We start from the raw sequence: 17419 nt of genomic DNA on the forward strand, positions 1-17419 counted from the left end.
ACGTGCCGGCTCCGCACAGACAGTGACCCAAGCCGGAAATTGAACCCAGGTCCCTGGCACTGTGGGGCAGCAGTGCAAAAGGAACTTGTATGTGTATAGCATTTCTCACATTTTTAGGATATGCACTTCTTTAAATAGTAGTACTGGAATTTTATTTGAGAGGGCTGACTAGGTCTTGGTTCCTTTAACAGTATCGCACTCCCTTGCTGCGACTTTGCCCAGATTATTTGCTGATTTTTCACAGAGTTGGGAACGCTTTGCAGACTTTTAAAGATGGTTGGTAAGACCAGATGTGGAAGTCCCATTCTCATTTCTGACAGATCCCATTATGTTGTAAAGGGGACAGGGACAGGATGCATTCACATATGTGGGAAACCCCAACTCAGCTGGGCCACTTAAACCCAGTGTTGAATTTAAATAGCCATCACTTTTGCTGCAGCAAAGGTTTTAATCACATAGTGCATGAGTCAGGAATTTATGGAGGTGATATAAATACTCGTGAAGGGAGTAAGTTCTGTGGAGGTGTCATGTTCTGAAATTATTTAAATTCAAAGTTCTTTAAAACAAAATAAAGTGGAACGAGAGTTGAAAATATTTGCTCTGTTTCAATAGCTGTTTGCTGTTGAGACTTTCATTATTAATATTTGACTGCTTTCCACAAATTACAATTATTTGAGCATAAGGTTGTGAGTTCACAGCTTGATTGACAATTCAAACAGTTTATTAAAAGATTAACTAAAAGTAAAGTTTATTTATTAGTTACAAGCAGGCCTACATTCACACTGCACTGTGAAAATTCCATAGTTGCCACATTCTGGCATCTGTTCAGGTATACTGAGGGAGAATTTAGCATGGCTAATGTACCTAACCACCACATCTTTGATGTGGGATTGTGAATAAAAATATGGTTGTTTTTGTAAGGAATTAAGTACTTGAGAATTTTTAAAGATTTTGAAGGAGCTTCCATGAATGGGAGGTTTTTTTACTGTGGTAAGGCTGTAACAGATTTTTTACTTAATTTCATCTCAATATGGCTCTTGAGCTTTACCCGTAGTGGATACTGAGTGATGCAAGGGCACATGTTGGTACTTGAAGTAATGAGCTGACATTAAGTTGTCATGCGAGATAAGGGGTAGTGGGGGGCATGGGTTAGGATGGATGGATGGAGCATGGGGGGGGGGGGGTGATGGGGGGGGTGATGTGAGGTCATAATATATCACAAAACAACAATGACAAAGTCCTAGGGAACTGAGGCAAGCCTTTTAAATACCCCACCATTGCACTCAGTAGCCCTGACGGTCATCATGATCGACATCTGCGAGCAATGCATCCACCCACCTTTTGGAATGAAAATCGTGTCAGATGTGGCACATTTTCCCAACTTGCAATATCTATGTCAGGATTGAAAATCCTGTTCTGTATTTAAGTGTTAAGGGATTTAACCCCACAATGTTTGATTCAGCTATAAAAGAACATAAGGAATTGGAACAGGAGTAGACTATACCAAACCTGTTCTTCCATTCAATACAACTAGTCAACCAATGCAGCATCTTACATACTAATGTAGGGCCAAATAATATGCAGGCATTTGGCTCGGAGCAAGAGCAGGCCACCCAGTCTCTCATTGCAATTACTGCACTGAGCTATCCAATTATTAAATCAGGGTGATTTACATGTGCTCTTCTTTAGTAACTATTTATCAAACCTAGTTTCACTTATAGAGGAGAACTGGATGGATGATCTATCCATTTAGAGCTGGAAATATATTCTGATGAAATTTAGATTATATTTATAAACAGCTAAAAAAAAAATGGCAAATACTTTTCTACAATGACAATGCCTGTCGCTGAGGCTCTAAACTCCGCATGCACTGCATTCAAGACAAAGTCATGCAGTCATCAGGCTCCATTGAGCTGTCACACTGCAGGCCACAAACTCTTAGGCATACCTCAAAACACATTGTATAACTTTTAAGTGTGACAGAACTTGAAGCATCAGAGGGTGCCGCAATAGCATCAAACTGGGAAGAGAAGAACAGTTTAACATTACATACATGTAACACATGAGCAAAATCATGAGCAATCTGGACAGAGTAGATCAAGAGAAACTGTTCCCACTGGTGGAAGAAATGAGAACTAGAGGACATCAATTTAGGGCCAAAGTACCAAAGGCGACATGAAGGCAAATATCTTAACAGAGCGAATGATTAGGATCTGGAATGTATTGTTGAGGGGTGTGCTGGAGGCTGATCCAATCATGGCTTTCAAAAGTGAATTGAATCATTAGCTGAAGAAAATAATGCAGGCTACGAGGGAAGGTCAGCGGGGTGGGACCAGCTGAGTTATTCTTACAGGCACAGACATGATGGACTGAAAGTCTTCCTTCTATATTCTAACTATTCTATAAATCTTGATAAGATGGTGCAGTCAGTAAATGTGGAGTGTGCCAATCAAATTATTTACTTCGATATAAAACCTTGAATTCTCGAAGTGCATTCCTACCATGTAGATAGACAACTTGATTTTTTTGTCACATGATCATAGAATCCCTACATTGCAGGAGGAGGCCATTTAGCCCAATGAGCCTGCACCAACAACAATCGCACCCAGACCCTAGCCCCATAATCTCATGTCTTTACCCTACTAAACCCCCTGGCAGGAAGGGACAATTTGGCATGGGCAATCCACCTAACCAGCATATCTTTGGACTGTGGGAGGGAACCAGAGTGCCCAGAAGAAACCCACACAGAAACAGGGAGAACGTGCAAACTCCAAACACCAAGGCCGGAATTGAACCTGGCTCCCTGGTGATGTGAGGCAGCAATGCTAACCATTTTGCCACCATGCCAAACGATACGATAATAATTCCATGAGAGAGGTAGTTATAGGCATCAAACTAATGTGACTCTAAAAATGTTGGCAACCAATTCTGTTAATTTTAGGTAATGTTTAAAATCACTTGATTCCACGGAATAGAAGGGGAGAAAAGTAAGAAATAATTTTCTCTCTCCCTCGAACCTTGCAAATTGCACATGACACCACAGTAGTGAAAAATCAATATATTGTTAACAAAATTGGAAGTCTTGATAATGCAGCTTTACTTTTCAAAAGGGCCACACTTAGCCCCGGCACTGCTTTCTCAATAAATAAAGACACTTACCCTCCGTGTGGGCCCTTGTTCCACTTGTGGAATAGATACAAAAGGAACATGCAATGTTGTTACATTAGAATGCTGGTCACAGGCATGATCAGCACTAGAGTTTGTCTTGACCAGGAAACATCACAGAATAAATGGAGAAAGAAAGGAAAGAAAAAATTGCTGAAATTAAAGTGTGAATAGAGTTTAGGTAAGAATTCAGTCTAGGCAGGATATTTGAAAGAATTATAGAATCCCTCCAGTGCAGAAGGATGCCATTCAGCCCATCAAGTCTGCACTGACCACAATCCCACCCAGGCCCTATTCCCCTAATCCCACATATTTACCCTGCTAACCTTCTGACACTACGGTCAATTTAGCATGGCCAATCCACCTAACTCACATCTTTGGACAGTGGAGGGAAAACGGAAAACCCATACAGACATGGGGAGAACATGCAAACTCCACACAGACAGTGATCCGAGGCCAGAATTGAACCCGGGTCCCTGGTGTTGTGAGGCAGCAGTGCTAACTACTGTGCCACCATGCTGCCCCAGGAGCCATAGTTCTACCATGCAATAAGGCATTCAATATGCTTGTTTTCATTGATCAAAGCATTGAATACAGGAGTTGGAACATCTTGTTGAAGTTGTACAAGAGATTGTTAAGGCCATACTTGGAATACTGTGTGCAGTTCTGGTCACCCTATTATAGAAAGGATATTATTAAACTGGAAACAGTGCGGAAAAAAATTACTAGGATGCTACCGAGACTTGATGGTCTGAGTTACAAGGAGAGGCAGGGTAGATTGGGACTTATTCCTCTGGAGCATAGGAGGCTGAGGGGTAATCTTATAGAGATCTATAAAATAATGAGGGGCACAGATCAGCTAGATAGTCAATATCTTTTCCCAAAGGTAGGGGAGTCTAAAACTAAAGGACATATCATTAAGGTGAGAGGGGAAAGATCCAAAAATGTCCAGAGGGACAAATTTTTTTTTTTTTTTTACACACAGTGGGCGGTGACTGTCTGGAACAAGCTGTGAGAAGTAATAATAGAGACAGGAACAATTTTGCTTTTAAGAAGCGTTTAGACAGTTACATGGATAAGATGGGTATAGAGGGATATGGGCCAAATGTGGGCAATTGGGATTAGCTTCAATGGTTTAAAAAAAAGTCGGCATTGTCAAGTTGGGCCGAAGGGCCTGTTTCCATGCTGTAAACCTCTGTGACTCTAAGATAAATTTGCCAAGGATAATGATACTATTGTTGAGAAAGAAAACAAAATAACGCAGTAGATTTGGATATCTTAAATGTCATCTGTAACAATAGTGGATCTTGACTCTGTTGACCTTAACTGAGCTTTATATCAGGTAGACTTAGAGATTTCTTCAGGATTCGAGACAAATGTGTGAACAACAATGGAAGCATCAGATACAAGCTCTGCTGGAAGTCTGCACTGTTGAATAGAATGATGACAAACTCAAGGTAAATGTTTATGATTCTGATAGACACAAAGCAAATCACTGTGATGAATTTTCTCAAAGTCTCCCTCAGTCTGCTGCCAAAACTTTGGCAGAAAGGTGGTGGCGAAATCGCTTTACTCTTCAAAAGGAGAATTTCTGTGACATTTTTTTGAAGCTATATGGGGGGAGTAGAAGATGCTCTGAGCAAATTCACCTCCGTTATCTTACGAGAGGATTTCATATTTATTTATTTTTTTCTTTGGGCCAATCTTTCTAAAGACTTGTTTGGTCTTTTTGTTGTTCAGTAGTACACGGTACAATTGTTCACGATATATTGACTTTGGGCAGACCTTGCTTTTCTTTTGTAAAGAATGCTAAAATCGCAAATCTAACACTTCCTGATGACAGAGTTTATAAAAACATTGTCTGATACGCCATTAACATATGATTGTGTCTAGGTTTATGCTGAATTACAGGGTCTCATCTAAGGTAGCAGTCAGGTGCCGCAAGTGGAAAAGGTCCACATCTATTAAGAGAAAAAGTCAGTTCCTATTCCTGATTGCTATCCAGTGATCTCTACTAGAAAATATACATAAGGAGACATTGGAGGAGTACAGGGTACATGGTTTTAATGTAACATCCTCCCCCCCATGATGGGATAGCTTGCCATCACTTCCTGTCAAGGCTTAAGTTAAAAGGTTAGACAAGCAGCTCTTGACATTTCACTCCATCTAAAGTCAGTAAGGTTAAGGGAAGGCAAAAATTGAAGGAAAAAAAAAGCAAGGGTACATCCCAAATCACTACAGAATAATGAACATTTTGGAATGATCACTTTGGGAAATGAAGTGAAATTCTAGCTGTGCCGAATGCTTTGCGTCTTTATAATTTATGGTTGATAATAACAAAAGACTGCCAAAAAACTTACCATGAAGGATTCATTGGGCAGGTTAGTTTTCTTCTGAAGTGGAATTAATGGAGGCCTCTCTCGTTTGTATGGTTGTTTATTTATTGCCTTTTGTAGGAGGATGGCCAAGAATATAGCCACAAACAGCAACCCAAGAACCGCCATGATTATAATGAACCATAATTCATTGTAGAATGGAGTATTTGATTGTAATACTCCTGTTTTCTCCTCAACAACAGGTATTATTGAACCTTTAAAACAAATAAAAGACATGAACACATCCTGAAAATCATTGTAAAACTCTTACAGCTGGATTTAATATGCCCTGTCATGGTGAGAATCATGAGGGCCCAGGTAATTGCAGAATGGCCCCACATCAGCCTAATCTCCATTAATTAAGGCAGAGGCTGAAAGGAACAGACCCGAGATTCTCAGCCACCAACATTGAGATGTCAATTGGACTCAATAGTGAACCAATTGACTCCCAGTGTTCCCCAAACCACTGCAATTCAATGGTACTTTAGTACCTCAGGGATGTAACAGGATCCTGTCAGCTATCCTGTGCCCTTGGAGGCTGCCAAACAGGCCTGAAAGAGGAAGGGGTGGGGCCTCAGTCAAAGGACCCAGCATTAGAAAAGGTGAGGCCTGAGGAAAGCCACTCCCGTGCTCCCAATTCCCACATTCCCTCTCCCATGACCCCCATTCTGCCCTCCCTTACCTTTGGTCTGGGGTTCCAGGACTTTCCGTGGGCCTCTGGTGGGTGTATTGCTGCCAGCAGGTACTGGTCCCACTGGTGAAGGCCTCTGATTGCCTAGCAGCTCTTGGCAGGTGAGACCTCGGCTGTGAGCTCCCCAGTCACAGGGGGAGGTCTAAAGGATACTTGATTCCATCAGGCCACTGAGCTGATGGGTGTTCCAACTGGTTCTGCAACCAGTGAAAGAAGCAACTGCTGACCCCATAAAATCCAATCCTTGGTTTTTTTTTAAGATCGTGGGTTTAAAAAGGAGATGCATATATTAGAGCTTTGTCCCTTTCATTCTACTTTTGAGAAATGAGAGCCTTCTTATTGAATTAGATATCTACATGGTAACAATTTTTGTAATAGTAATATTTCTTAACTTTTAGGGGCCCTTCAATAATTAATCTGTCACAGATCTCAGCATGGATATTTTTTAATCTTGCATCTAAACATTCCATTTTAAAGAAATGTTGGTCCGAGTTCTCCCTCACCCCTTTCTTACACGGAATGGCTGAATGAAATCAGAGACACATGAAACCTTTAATCATTAGCCACGCTATCTATGCAAAACCTGATGTTTTAATTCCACTTTTAAGCATGCACATGCATGTTTAAATTGTTCCAAAACAGGGGTTGCTAATTATATGGTTTTTACTGAAAAGACCGTGGGCAAGATTCCCCAATCTCCCAGTCGTGTGCTTCTGGGTGGCGGAAGGCAGCATGCTGTTCCCTGGCTGCCGCTGTCAATGGGATTTCCCATTGATGTAACCCATGCTGCCTCGAAACCGACAGGCAGCACTGGAGAATCCCGTTGGCATGAATGGTCAGAGAGTTCTGGCCTGTAAATTGGAGGATAATTTTTACATTATGTGCCACTGGACGTTACATTGCTATGGTGTGTATAGGCTCTCAGCAGACAGTATTAAACCATTGTAAATTATTCTACCTATGGCACAGTGCTCAGTACTGCTGCCTCACAGCTCCAGGCTCTTGGGTTCGATTCTCAGCTTGGGTCACTGTTTGTGCGGAATTTGCACATTTTGCTTGCATCTGCGTGTGTTTCCTCTGGGTGCTCCAGTTTCCTCCCACACTTCAAAGGTGTGCGGGTTAGGTTGATTGGCCATGCTAAATTGCCCCTTAGTGGCCCAGGATGCATAGGTTAGGAGGATTAGCAAGGTAAATATGTGATGGGGATAGGGCCTGGGATTGTGGTCGGTGCAGACTCAATGGGCCGATTGACCTCCTTCTGCACTGTAGGGATTCTATGACTGATTTTATTAGATTCACTACTAGATTCATGACAAGATGCAGCTCCAACAAAACTCAAGAAACTTGCCATGTTCCACGACAAAGCAGCCTACTTAATTGGCACCCCTTCTATACACATTCATTCCCTTCAACACCGACAAACAGTGGCAACTGTGTGTATCATCTACAAGACGCACTGTAGGAGATCACCAAGGCTCCTTAGGCAGCACTTTCCAGACCCACAACTGCTACCATCTAGAAGTTGGAAAAGAGCAACAGACACTTGGGAACAACATTACCTGGAAGTTCCCCTCCAAGTCAAATTGGAATTAGCTTACAGGTTTAAAAAGAAGGGTGGTGTGGACAAGTTGGGCCAAAGGGCCTGTTTCCATGCTGTAAACCTCTATGACTCTAAATCACTCACTATCATGAGTAGGAAATATATTGCCATTTCTTCACTGTCGCTGGATCAAAATCCTGGAGCTCCCTCCCTAACAGCACTGTGGGAGTATCTACACCTCATGGACTGCAGTGGTTTAAGAAGGCAGCTCACCACCAACTTCTCAAGGGTAATTAGTGATGGACAATAAATGCTGGCCAGCCGGTGACACCCTCATGCCATATAAATGAAAAAAACTACAGATTGCGGGAATAATTGGCATTTACTAGTATATTGTTTATGTATGTGGCTTTATTACTTTTCTTTGTTCAGCCTACATTACTTCAGCTAATTACAAAAAAAAATCTCCACTAATTAGACTATTAAAAAAAACAGTTGAGTGCAGTTGATTTAAACAAAGCAAATGTGGAACATACTTACCAACATCTGTTGCTGTGCTATATTTGATGATAGGGGTACTAGCACTTCCCATATCTGTTACACAGATAACTTGGAATAGAAAAGCTACAACAAGGAACAGAACATAATTACAATTCCAGTGAAGCTCAATGTTTTACACATAGTTTTGGCAGACTCAACTGCAGAGAAAAATAACTTCCTTCATGCTGTTACATAATAAATAGGAAGGTGTGGGTGTATGGCTACAGGAAGTGAGGCAGTTGTGCTGAAAGGTGACTTTTACCTGAGGCACAACAGAGTATTCAGGCAGGTGATTAATAAATATATACTGTGATACACACTGCCACACATACCTTTTACCTCTAAATATAAAATTCCGCACATGAGGATAATTTTCCACCCCCATTTTTGGTGGCCGGGGAATCCTTTTCGTTTCCAGACGAGGGTGCAATCTTTCAGGGGCCATGATTGCTGGTGGGGTGAGCTCTGAAGAAGCCCACTCTGCCAGCGTGACTTAATGGACCCCGCCTCTAGGCTTCCTTTTGACTATTTGTCCAAAAGTATGGTGGAAAAAGACGGCAAAGCAGCCAGCGGGCTACACACCTCTTTTCACATCTGGACTGACACGGTCAAAAGACGAGAAAATTCCACCCTAAGTTTCTTACAAATTATTGAAATATGAAAAATGAATGAGCCTTTAAATAGACTTCAACCTTGATAAAGGTTGCAGCAGAACAACCCGGAACATTTACCAATAAACATATAATGGAGGCAAAGGTCAAACCAATGTTCTCTTGCTTCCAATGAAAAATGACATCCATGCTATTAAATGACACATTGAGGTAAAATTCAGCCTCAGCATGGTCTCCCAGAGCAGGTTGTATCAGGTTAGCTGCTTAACTTTCCTTTCCATTCAAGTCAATTTCCAATCTTCAGTGTGTCAGGGAAGCAACAAGAAGCATTGGAATTCTTGACCAAATTGTTTATAAGTTAGCCAGATAATTTATAGGAAAGGGAAGGCATGGCAAGGAGAGTGACTATAAAGTGGTTCACGGTACCTAACGGTTAAAATTACCCAAGGAGCCATTTACACATAAAGGCTAAGATGTAAATAGGTTGACCAAAGTTGACTTCACAGGGGGCTTGGGCCAACTGCTGCAAAGGCACAATGGGGAAAGGTGCTGTCTAAGACCTTACAGCCATAGTGAACAGGGGACTGGGAATTGTATAAACCCCACTGGGCTGTATGACTCACATTGAATGAATGCATAGAATATCACGTGAATCACAACTCTATTGAAGCACCTCTGCAACTTGATCAGTGTAGAAAGCTTAAATATCATTGCATTTTTTGCAATGACCATTTTGAAACATTTTGTATTGTTCCTTTGATTGCATTGAAGCACCTCAGAGCACAACATAATTGAGGCAGAAAACTTGAATATTATTGCACCAAAACATTCTTTCAATAATATAGCAACAGGATTGCAATTCGTGAAATGCAAGAAGAAAAATATTTATCTTCATGCTCCTCTAGTTTCACCCAAGGATTGGTGCCAGTATGTGCACCCCCTCTCCCCCACCCAACACACTCATGAACTATTAGAGCGATTGCCAGCAAGGCTGCCAGGCCAAATTAGGCCCATGGTGACTGGTAAGATGCTCTGTAAACTCAGAAGCCTTTCAATAATGTATGGCCCTGAAGGTTGTTTTATAGCAGTATGAATGGAAGTTCCTTCTTGAATGATAACCACAGACTAGCATCAACTGATTGAACTGTGAAGAAGACAAATCAGAGCTGGTTTTTTTTTGAACTAACTTTTATCAGATGTCCTCGGAATGTGCAATCTGCTGTCGAAGCCACTGTAAATGCGCAAGTTGTTCTCTGTCAGTATGTACTCCTTCAGCTCTCCATTCAGCTGGAATGTTTGACTCCAGTCCACATAAATTGTTGTCAAGTTGCTGGTTACACTGAATGGTGCTTTGTACTGGGGCACTGGGGAGCAAAGCAGGTTACATTGCTGAAAGCAGTAACTAGATTATCTTTAAATTCCTTCTGATTAGTTAAACTTGAGAGGTTCATAATTCTAATTGTTTTTTTCTAAATTGCCCTTTTCCATTTAAGAATGTGAATTGAAAAACATACAGCAAGGTCTTTTTATATCTATTAGAGGTACACAATAAAGTGGTATGCCTTCTAAATAAGAGAGGTATAATTAAGTGAGGTGCGTGAGTATCTATAAAAGATGTGCAGTCTACATCAACTGCTATGATGGTTATAACATGAAGCCAGTAAATAATATGGATAGAGAGAAGTTATGAGTAAGGGTTATCAATTGGATATAACCCATAATGGGTGCAGGGATCGTGACACACTTAGGCTTTGTCTAATGGAAGTGATGCAGTTTGCACATCAACCTCATCCTGCCAACTCAACTCCATTATTGCAGTGCACAGCCTACCTACTTCCGACTGGCTGCAAGTTTAACAGGGGGCCCAGGTGCATGTGAAGCTAGCATTAGTTAAAGTTTGCCTGTACTTCTTGAATTCACCCTGCAATTTTTAAAGGGGAGATCAATTTAGACTACAGCAGCTGTTTAAATTATTTCTGCAATGTTTTGCACAAGGGAGAGGACCAATAGAGCAACAGACAATAGAGAGGGTTTCCAGGTTCTCTGATGCAGTGATGCAGGTCTGACTCCAGAAAGAGAAATGTCATTATTTGACATGGGGGTCACAAGGCTGTCCAGGTATTCACTATGAAAAGGATGGGAGCACATAGCCACAAAGGTCATGTGGCAATTCTGGCTCCAAAGATCTGGCTGCAGTGCTGCAGAGCCGCAGAAACTTCAATTAGCTCACGAGTGGTCAAAATTAGCAAATGTATCTTTAATGGGTGGCACTGTGGCACAGTGGCTAGCACTGCTGCCTCACAGTGCCAGGAACCTGGGTTTGATTCCTGCTTTGGGTCACTGTCTCTGCGGAACCTGCATGTTCTCCTCGTGTCTGCATGGGAGTCCTCTGGGTGCTCCGTTTTCCTCCCACAGTCCAAAAGATGTGCTGGTTAGGTGCATTGGCCATGCTAAACTCTCTCTGTGTACCCTTACAGGTGCTGGAGTGTGGCAACTAGGGAATTTTCACAGTAACTTCTTGGCAGAGTTAATGTAAGCCTACTTGTGACAATAATAAATAAACTTTAAGCCTTACACTTTCTTAAAATTAAAAAAAATACATCCGTGTGGCTAATTTCTAAACTTCTTGAAACTGGATGATGACCTTTTAAAATGAAGCATGTGTGGCTACAACCTTCGAACAATAGATGCTAATCTGGCTGTATCAGGAAATTTGCACCTCACTATCTCTGAAGAGATACTAATGACCCCTGTGGGCTGCAGACACCAAATCCAAAGGGAACCTTTGCATTTCAGGAAGCAGGCTGGCCAACTGGCAACTACTAATCTGCTAGGACAAAGCACACTGCAGCCCTCTAACAAATTCTTAATGGCTGGAAAATTATCCGCCTCTGCAACCCAAACAGAGGGATATATCATAACATTCAAGGGTATGGGACAAGTACAAGAAAACGGAATAAGTGCACCTTAAGTGGTAGTTATTGTCAGTGCAGACTGGATGGGCTGAAGGGCCTTTTCGGCGCTGTATGACTCTATGACTTACCCAAGCTGAAGTGGAGAGATGGGAGCCTTGTGATATGGTCCCTTAGCTGGTGGAACCTGTAATATTTCCTTGTGTAGCTGCAAAGATCAGCCGTCCATGTTTCCATCTACCAAGCAAGAGCACAGAAAAGGGACTCTGACCAGGTTTGAATGCCTGGTCTCGTTTACACTTATTCCACAAGTTCTCCTGTACCATCACCTACAAGACTGTCTCATCTCTACGTGCCTATTTCCAGCAGCACATTGGCACAGTGGTCAGCACTACTGCCTCACAGCACCAGGGACCTGGGTTCGATTCCCAGCTTGGGTCACTGTCTGTGCGGAGTCTGCACATTCTCCCTGTGTCTGCATGGGTTTCCTCTGGATACTCTGGTTTCCTCTCACAGTCCAAAAGATGTGCTCGTTAGGTGTATTGGCCATGCTAAGTTCTCCCTTACAAGTGGTGTGCCTCAGGGATCTGTGTTGGGGCCACTGCTGTTTGTGATTTTTATTAATGATCTGGATGAGGGTATAGTTGGGTGGATCAGTAAATTTGCTGATGACACCAAAGTCGGAGGTGTGGTAGATAGTGAGGAAGGGTGTCATAGTTTGCAGGAAGACTTAGACAGGTTGCAGAGCTGGGCCGAGAGGTGGCGGATGGAGTTTAATGCAGAGAAATGTGAGGTAATTCACTTTGGTAGGAATAACAGATGTGTTGAGTATAGGGCTAACGGGAAGACTTTGAATAGTGTGGAGGAGCAGAGGGATCTAGGTGTATGTGTACATAGATCCCTGAAAATTGGGAATCAAGTAGATAAGGTTGTTAAGAAGGCATACAGTGTCTTGGCGTTTATTGGTAGGGGGATTGAATTTAGGAGTCGTAGCGTTATGTTGCAACTGTACACAACTCTGGTGCGGCCGCACTTGGAGTATTGTGTGCAGTTCTGGTCCCCACATTACAGGAAGGATGTGGAGGCTTTGGAGAGGGTGCAGAGGAGGTTTACCAGGATGTTGCCTGGTATGGAGGGGAGATCCTATGAGGAGAGGCTGAGGGATTTGGGGTTGTTTTCGCTGGAAAGAAGGCGGCTAAGAGGGGATCTGATTGAAACATATAAGATGATTAGAGGTTTAGATAGGGTGGATAGTGATAGCCTTTTTCCTCTGATGGAAAAATCTAGCACGAGGGGGCATGGCTTTAAACTAAGGGGGGGTAGTTATAGGACAGATGTCAGGGGTAGGTTCTTTACCCAGAGGGTGGTGAGGGATTGGAATGCCCTGCCTGCTGCAGTTGTAAATGCGCCTAGTCTGGGGGCGTTTAAGAGGTCTGTAGATAGGTTTATGGACGAAAAGGGATTGTTTTAGGTTAGTGGGTCATTGTTGTTGTTTTTTTTTTAACTGGTCGGCGCAACATCGTGGGCCGAAGGGCCTGTTCTGCGCTGTAATGTTCTATGTTCTTACTGTACCTGAACAGGTGCTGGTGTGAGGCGACTAGGGGACTTTCACAGTAACTTCATTGCAATGTTAATGTAAGCTTACTTGTGACACTGATTAATAAACCTTTAAAAAAAAGTGAATCATCCAGCATCAGCTCAGCTAGCTGACGTCTGTAAAGGAATACACACAGTATTGGACTTCGATTTTGGACTCTGGACTCATGTGAAAATGTTTTTTCTCTGTGGTCTTTTCCTTGTAAATCTTTCTTTCTCTGTCCCCTTTTACAGTATGAATGCCCAGAGAGCTACACAACGATTCCCCCCTCAGCTAGCATCTTGAGTGTGCGCAAATAATCTAACAGGAAAACACTCTGGTTTCCCCACCGCCATAAGCACTTACAGCCATTTCAGTTGAATTGCAACTATATGCCAACAGTTACAAAGTCTTTATGCCACTTGCCTCTGAAACAATTTTTGTCTTACTTCTATTTAAAAAATAATTTTTAATATGAGATAAAATATTCTCCATGAACATTCTGGGATGCTGTTTCAGGGACAATTACAGTAGTTGTTTTGAGAGCGTCTCTCAGCCCCTTGGAACGTGGTGGAGCTTCTGCCTGCCCCAAACCACAGAGCCCCTGACACTTGATCAGTGCACACGACCAAGGTCATTACCGCCATTTCTCTGGGCAATGTAGCTGGTACTTCCGACTCTGCTCGGTGACATGCTTCAGGTGGGATTAGCTACAGTACAATGTGGCCGGCAACCCTGGCTGAAAAGAAAATACTTTAAATATTTACAAAAAAGAAGAAATTCAATCTAGCACTTTGCCTGGTGAGTGTATCACTCTGCGATTAAATATTAATCACCGTACCTATTCAGGTTAAACCACCAATTCACTGCTTCAACATCTCTCAACACTAGGAACACACGAAAGTTCAGAGAACCAGCTGTGCTTTGGGGTGAATGAGGATAATATTCATTGTGTGATAATAATAAACTGTCCGTGTTTGAAGAAACTTCCAGTGGGAAATGTGCAAGTGGCATTATGTGGCAAGTAGCCAGAGGAACAGATTCATGTATAATTTCCCCCATTCAGCTACTGCAGTTACATTGGGGTGCAGAGAAATATCCACCATATATAGTAAGAACAAGGAAAATTACAGCAATGGAACAGGCCCTTTGGCCGTCCAAGCCTGCACCGACCATACTGCCCGTCTGAACTAAAATCCCCTATCTTTCCGGGGACCGTATCTCTCTATTCCCATGTATTTGTCAAGATGCCTCTTAAAATTCCCTGTGCTACAAAATATAATTTCATTCATTTATTGAAACGTCAGACACAAATAATCACATTTTTTTGGAAAGGGAGTACCTATAAAGGACAGAAATCTACATTTCCCTAGGTGCACCAGCATTTAAACTAGGCCCTGGTTGCCAATCCAAGAAATTAGTTCAATTTTATCTGAAAACCTTACATATGCCCCTTTAAGAGTGTTTTCAAGAGATCGACATTTAAAAAAGAAAGCAAAATCTGATGTGACACCAGCATCCTTTTGTTAGATTAAACTAGTCATTCATGTAGACAGGTCTCAGGCAGTATAACAAGCTACAGATGGTTTGATAGAGAGAAGGCTTTGAGTGCTAGCTGGAGCACAAGATTTGATATTTTTGGCTTTATTGGAATAAAATGTAACTGAATCAGCAAAATTTAGAACTGTGGCCTCATCCTTAATAGAAGGCATAGCACAATTCTCATTTGAACCCAATCTATATCAAAAGTCAGTTCAACATCATTATATGTCAATCATCAAGTACAAATTTCCAAACTTTCACAATAAAATTCTGATATATGTGCATCGGCAATATAAGAAAATGTGCACTCATCCTGTTGCAACATGTATTATTTATAAACTGCTTGATATGTGTATCACTATCACATCTATGGGGGGGGGGGGGGGGGGTGGGGATCAAGTGTAACAGAACATTATTATTCCACTTGACCAGTCGAATTATACTTACTCTCTTTCAGTGTAGTAATGGCAATCCACTCGGAGGCTGTGCTGCCCACTGAGTTGTAGCTTATTATTTTAAGGTTATAACTTGTGTAAGGCTGGAGGTCTGTCAAGTTGAAGCTCTGGCCTTTTCCGGTGTATACAACTTTAATGGGTTCAGCAATACAAGACTGCGCTATTGGTTGCATTGGCTGAGGACAGGCGATGAGCATCTGGAGCTCATAGCTAGAAACAGAAAGGAGTTCAATAAACTGAAATGAAATTCAGAGACTTCGAGATATCGACATAGTGAAGTTGTCCTAAATATTGTAGCTTAAGAAAACATGTAAAGCAAGGTAAAAATTCAAATTCGATCTTTCGCAATATTAGTAGATGAATATTTAATACCTTCTATGTTATTCATTGGATGGAATTGATCTATTTAATTAAATATTGGACTGAGGAACGCCATACAGATGGCTTAATCTATTATGTCTGAATAAAAAGTATATTCTGGGCTGCAACTCAAGTGTAAGATTACAGTTATATTTTCTCTCTGTGTGTATCACCATGAGGATATTTTTGGGGAGATGGTGGAGGGGGAGGGGAAATCATATAAACTATAGAGTTGCAAGCTTCTTTTCCTCAGTGTGTTACATCCAAGAAATTTTTAAATAATTCAAACTCTTCTCAAATGGTGAGTTTAAATCATCCAGTGTTGTCACGTAAGAAATTTGAAGTTACATTCAGATTATGTTAGGTGCAGCCCAGTGAGCACTGTTTCCTAAATATCTTTAACGCAGTTGGTGTAATTCTTACCTTTGAATGATACCATTAGGTGACTGTGGAGAGCTCCATTGCAAATTAGCACTCATTGATTTTACACTCTGAGCCAGCGGAGGAGGCTGATTGGCAGGAGCTGATGAGCGAGTAACAAGCCTTGCCACAGGTCCTTTGCTGCAACACTTAAAACAAGTGCATGCCTCTACGCCAATGGAATAGTTAGTAAAGGGCTCTAGACCATGAATGGTTTGCTGTGTTAATGTTCCTTCAGAGAGCTGTCAGCAAAGCACAAAGCAGTGATGTTTATATACTTTGATACTAAATCATCTTTTCCAAAACATATAGAGGAGACCAGACTTAAGTGACAAGCTATCTATTTTTAATGATGTAGATTGGTTGATTTTACTTAACGTATCAGGTACACACAGAATATCGTCGGGATGTCATTGTCTCTCATTTCAAAATCATCCATGGACACAAGCTGAGTTTTGCTAGGGACCATATCTCTCAGCTGGTTGTTATAACGGGGATGCTCTAATATTAAGCAATGATGCTAAGAAAAGCCAAGGTGATCTATTTCATAGTTCAGCAATTCCTGGTACATTTGTGCTCCAGACCAACATGAATTCCATCCTTTAAATACAAGTCAGGCTGTTGGAGATGGCAGCAGTTTGAGATACATGAATAGAACATAAGCTTTATATTCACTATCTCTAATTTCCACACAGCATGTTGTACAGTCATGTGTGGCTGGTCAGTAGATGGTAATTTATTCAATGGCATAACGCACCATCTTGTGTTGCTGATGGATAAATATGAACAAGCGCAGCTGGAGCGTTGGGATAACACTCTAGGCAAAATGACCCCTCCCCAGTGAAAGAGGGAAAAGGGACTGAGCTAGGCATTTACAAGGTCAAATCTTTGTTTTGTGTAAACAATCAGTAGGTAAGCATTCAAACTACCTTCTGGCGCAATATCAATGCACAATGAATAGAATTGTAATGGAATACACCTATGCATAAAATTCACTTTTTCAGGGCCAGACAGGTTTTTCAGCTAGAATCGTCACTTCAGTACACCTAACTGTCATAGCCCCATTTTTATCATCTGTTCTGAAGAAAGTGGTTTCTGTGGAATGATTTCTGTGCAGATTCCTTCTGCTGAAGTGCAGTTTATGGAGGAGCCTGGTATCACTGACAGTAACTTCTGGATTCCTGCCTTTAACTACACATGTGCAGATGCCAGACGTGGCTGTCGGCTTTACA

General features: G+C 41.7%; 1 protein-coding gene across 3 annotated transcripts in view; it reads right to left on the reverse strand.

The window, feature by feature from the left end:
* Positions 1-17419, reverse strand: part of ush2a (Usher syndrome 2A (autosomal recessive, mild)) — an 815153-nt gene that overhangs the window by 10378 nt on the left and 787356 nt on the right. Inside the window, exons 52-58 of one of the 3 annotated variants that reach the window (XM_080200526.1) lie at positions 16191-16429; positions 15400-15617; positions 10110-10286; positions 8312-8395; positions 5526-5755; positions 3160-3264; positions 1949-2020 (exon numbers count right to left, since the gene is read on the reverse strand). In XM_080200526.1, the coding sequence (XP_080056652.1) occupies positions 1949-2020; positions 3160-3264; positions 5526-5755; positions 8312-8395; positions 10110-10286; positions 15400-15617; positions 16191-16429 (1125 nt within the window). The remainder of the gene's footprint in view (positions 1-1948; positions 2021-3159; positions 3265-5525; positions 5756-8311; positions 8396-10109; positions 10287-15399; positions 15618-16190; positions 16430-17419) is intronic. The other 2 variants (XM_080200527.1, XM_080200528.1) reach the window with 2 other exon arrangements.

The sequence above is a fragment of the Carcharhinus amblyrhynchos genome, chromosome 12 (assembly GCF_965287045.1).
Source record: "Carcharhinus amblyrhynchos chromosome 12, sCarAmb.v2.hapA, whole genome shotgun sequence".
Classification (NCBI taxonomy): Eukaryota; Metazoa; Chordata; class Chondrichthyes; order Carcharhiniformes; family Carcharhinidae; genus Carcharhinus; species Carcharhinus amblyrhynchos.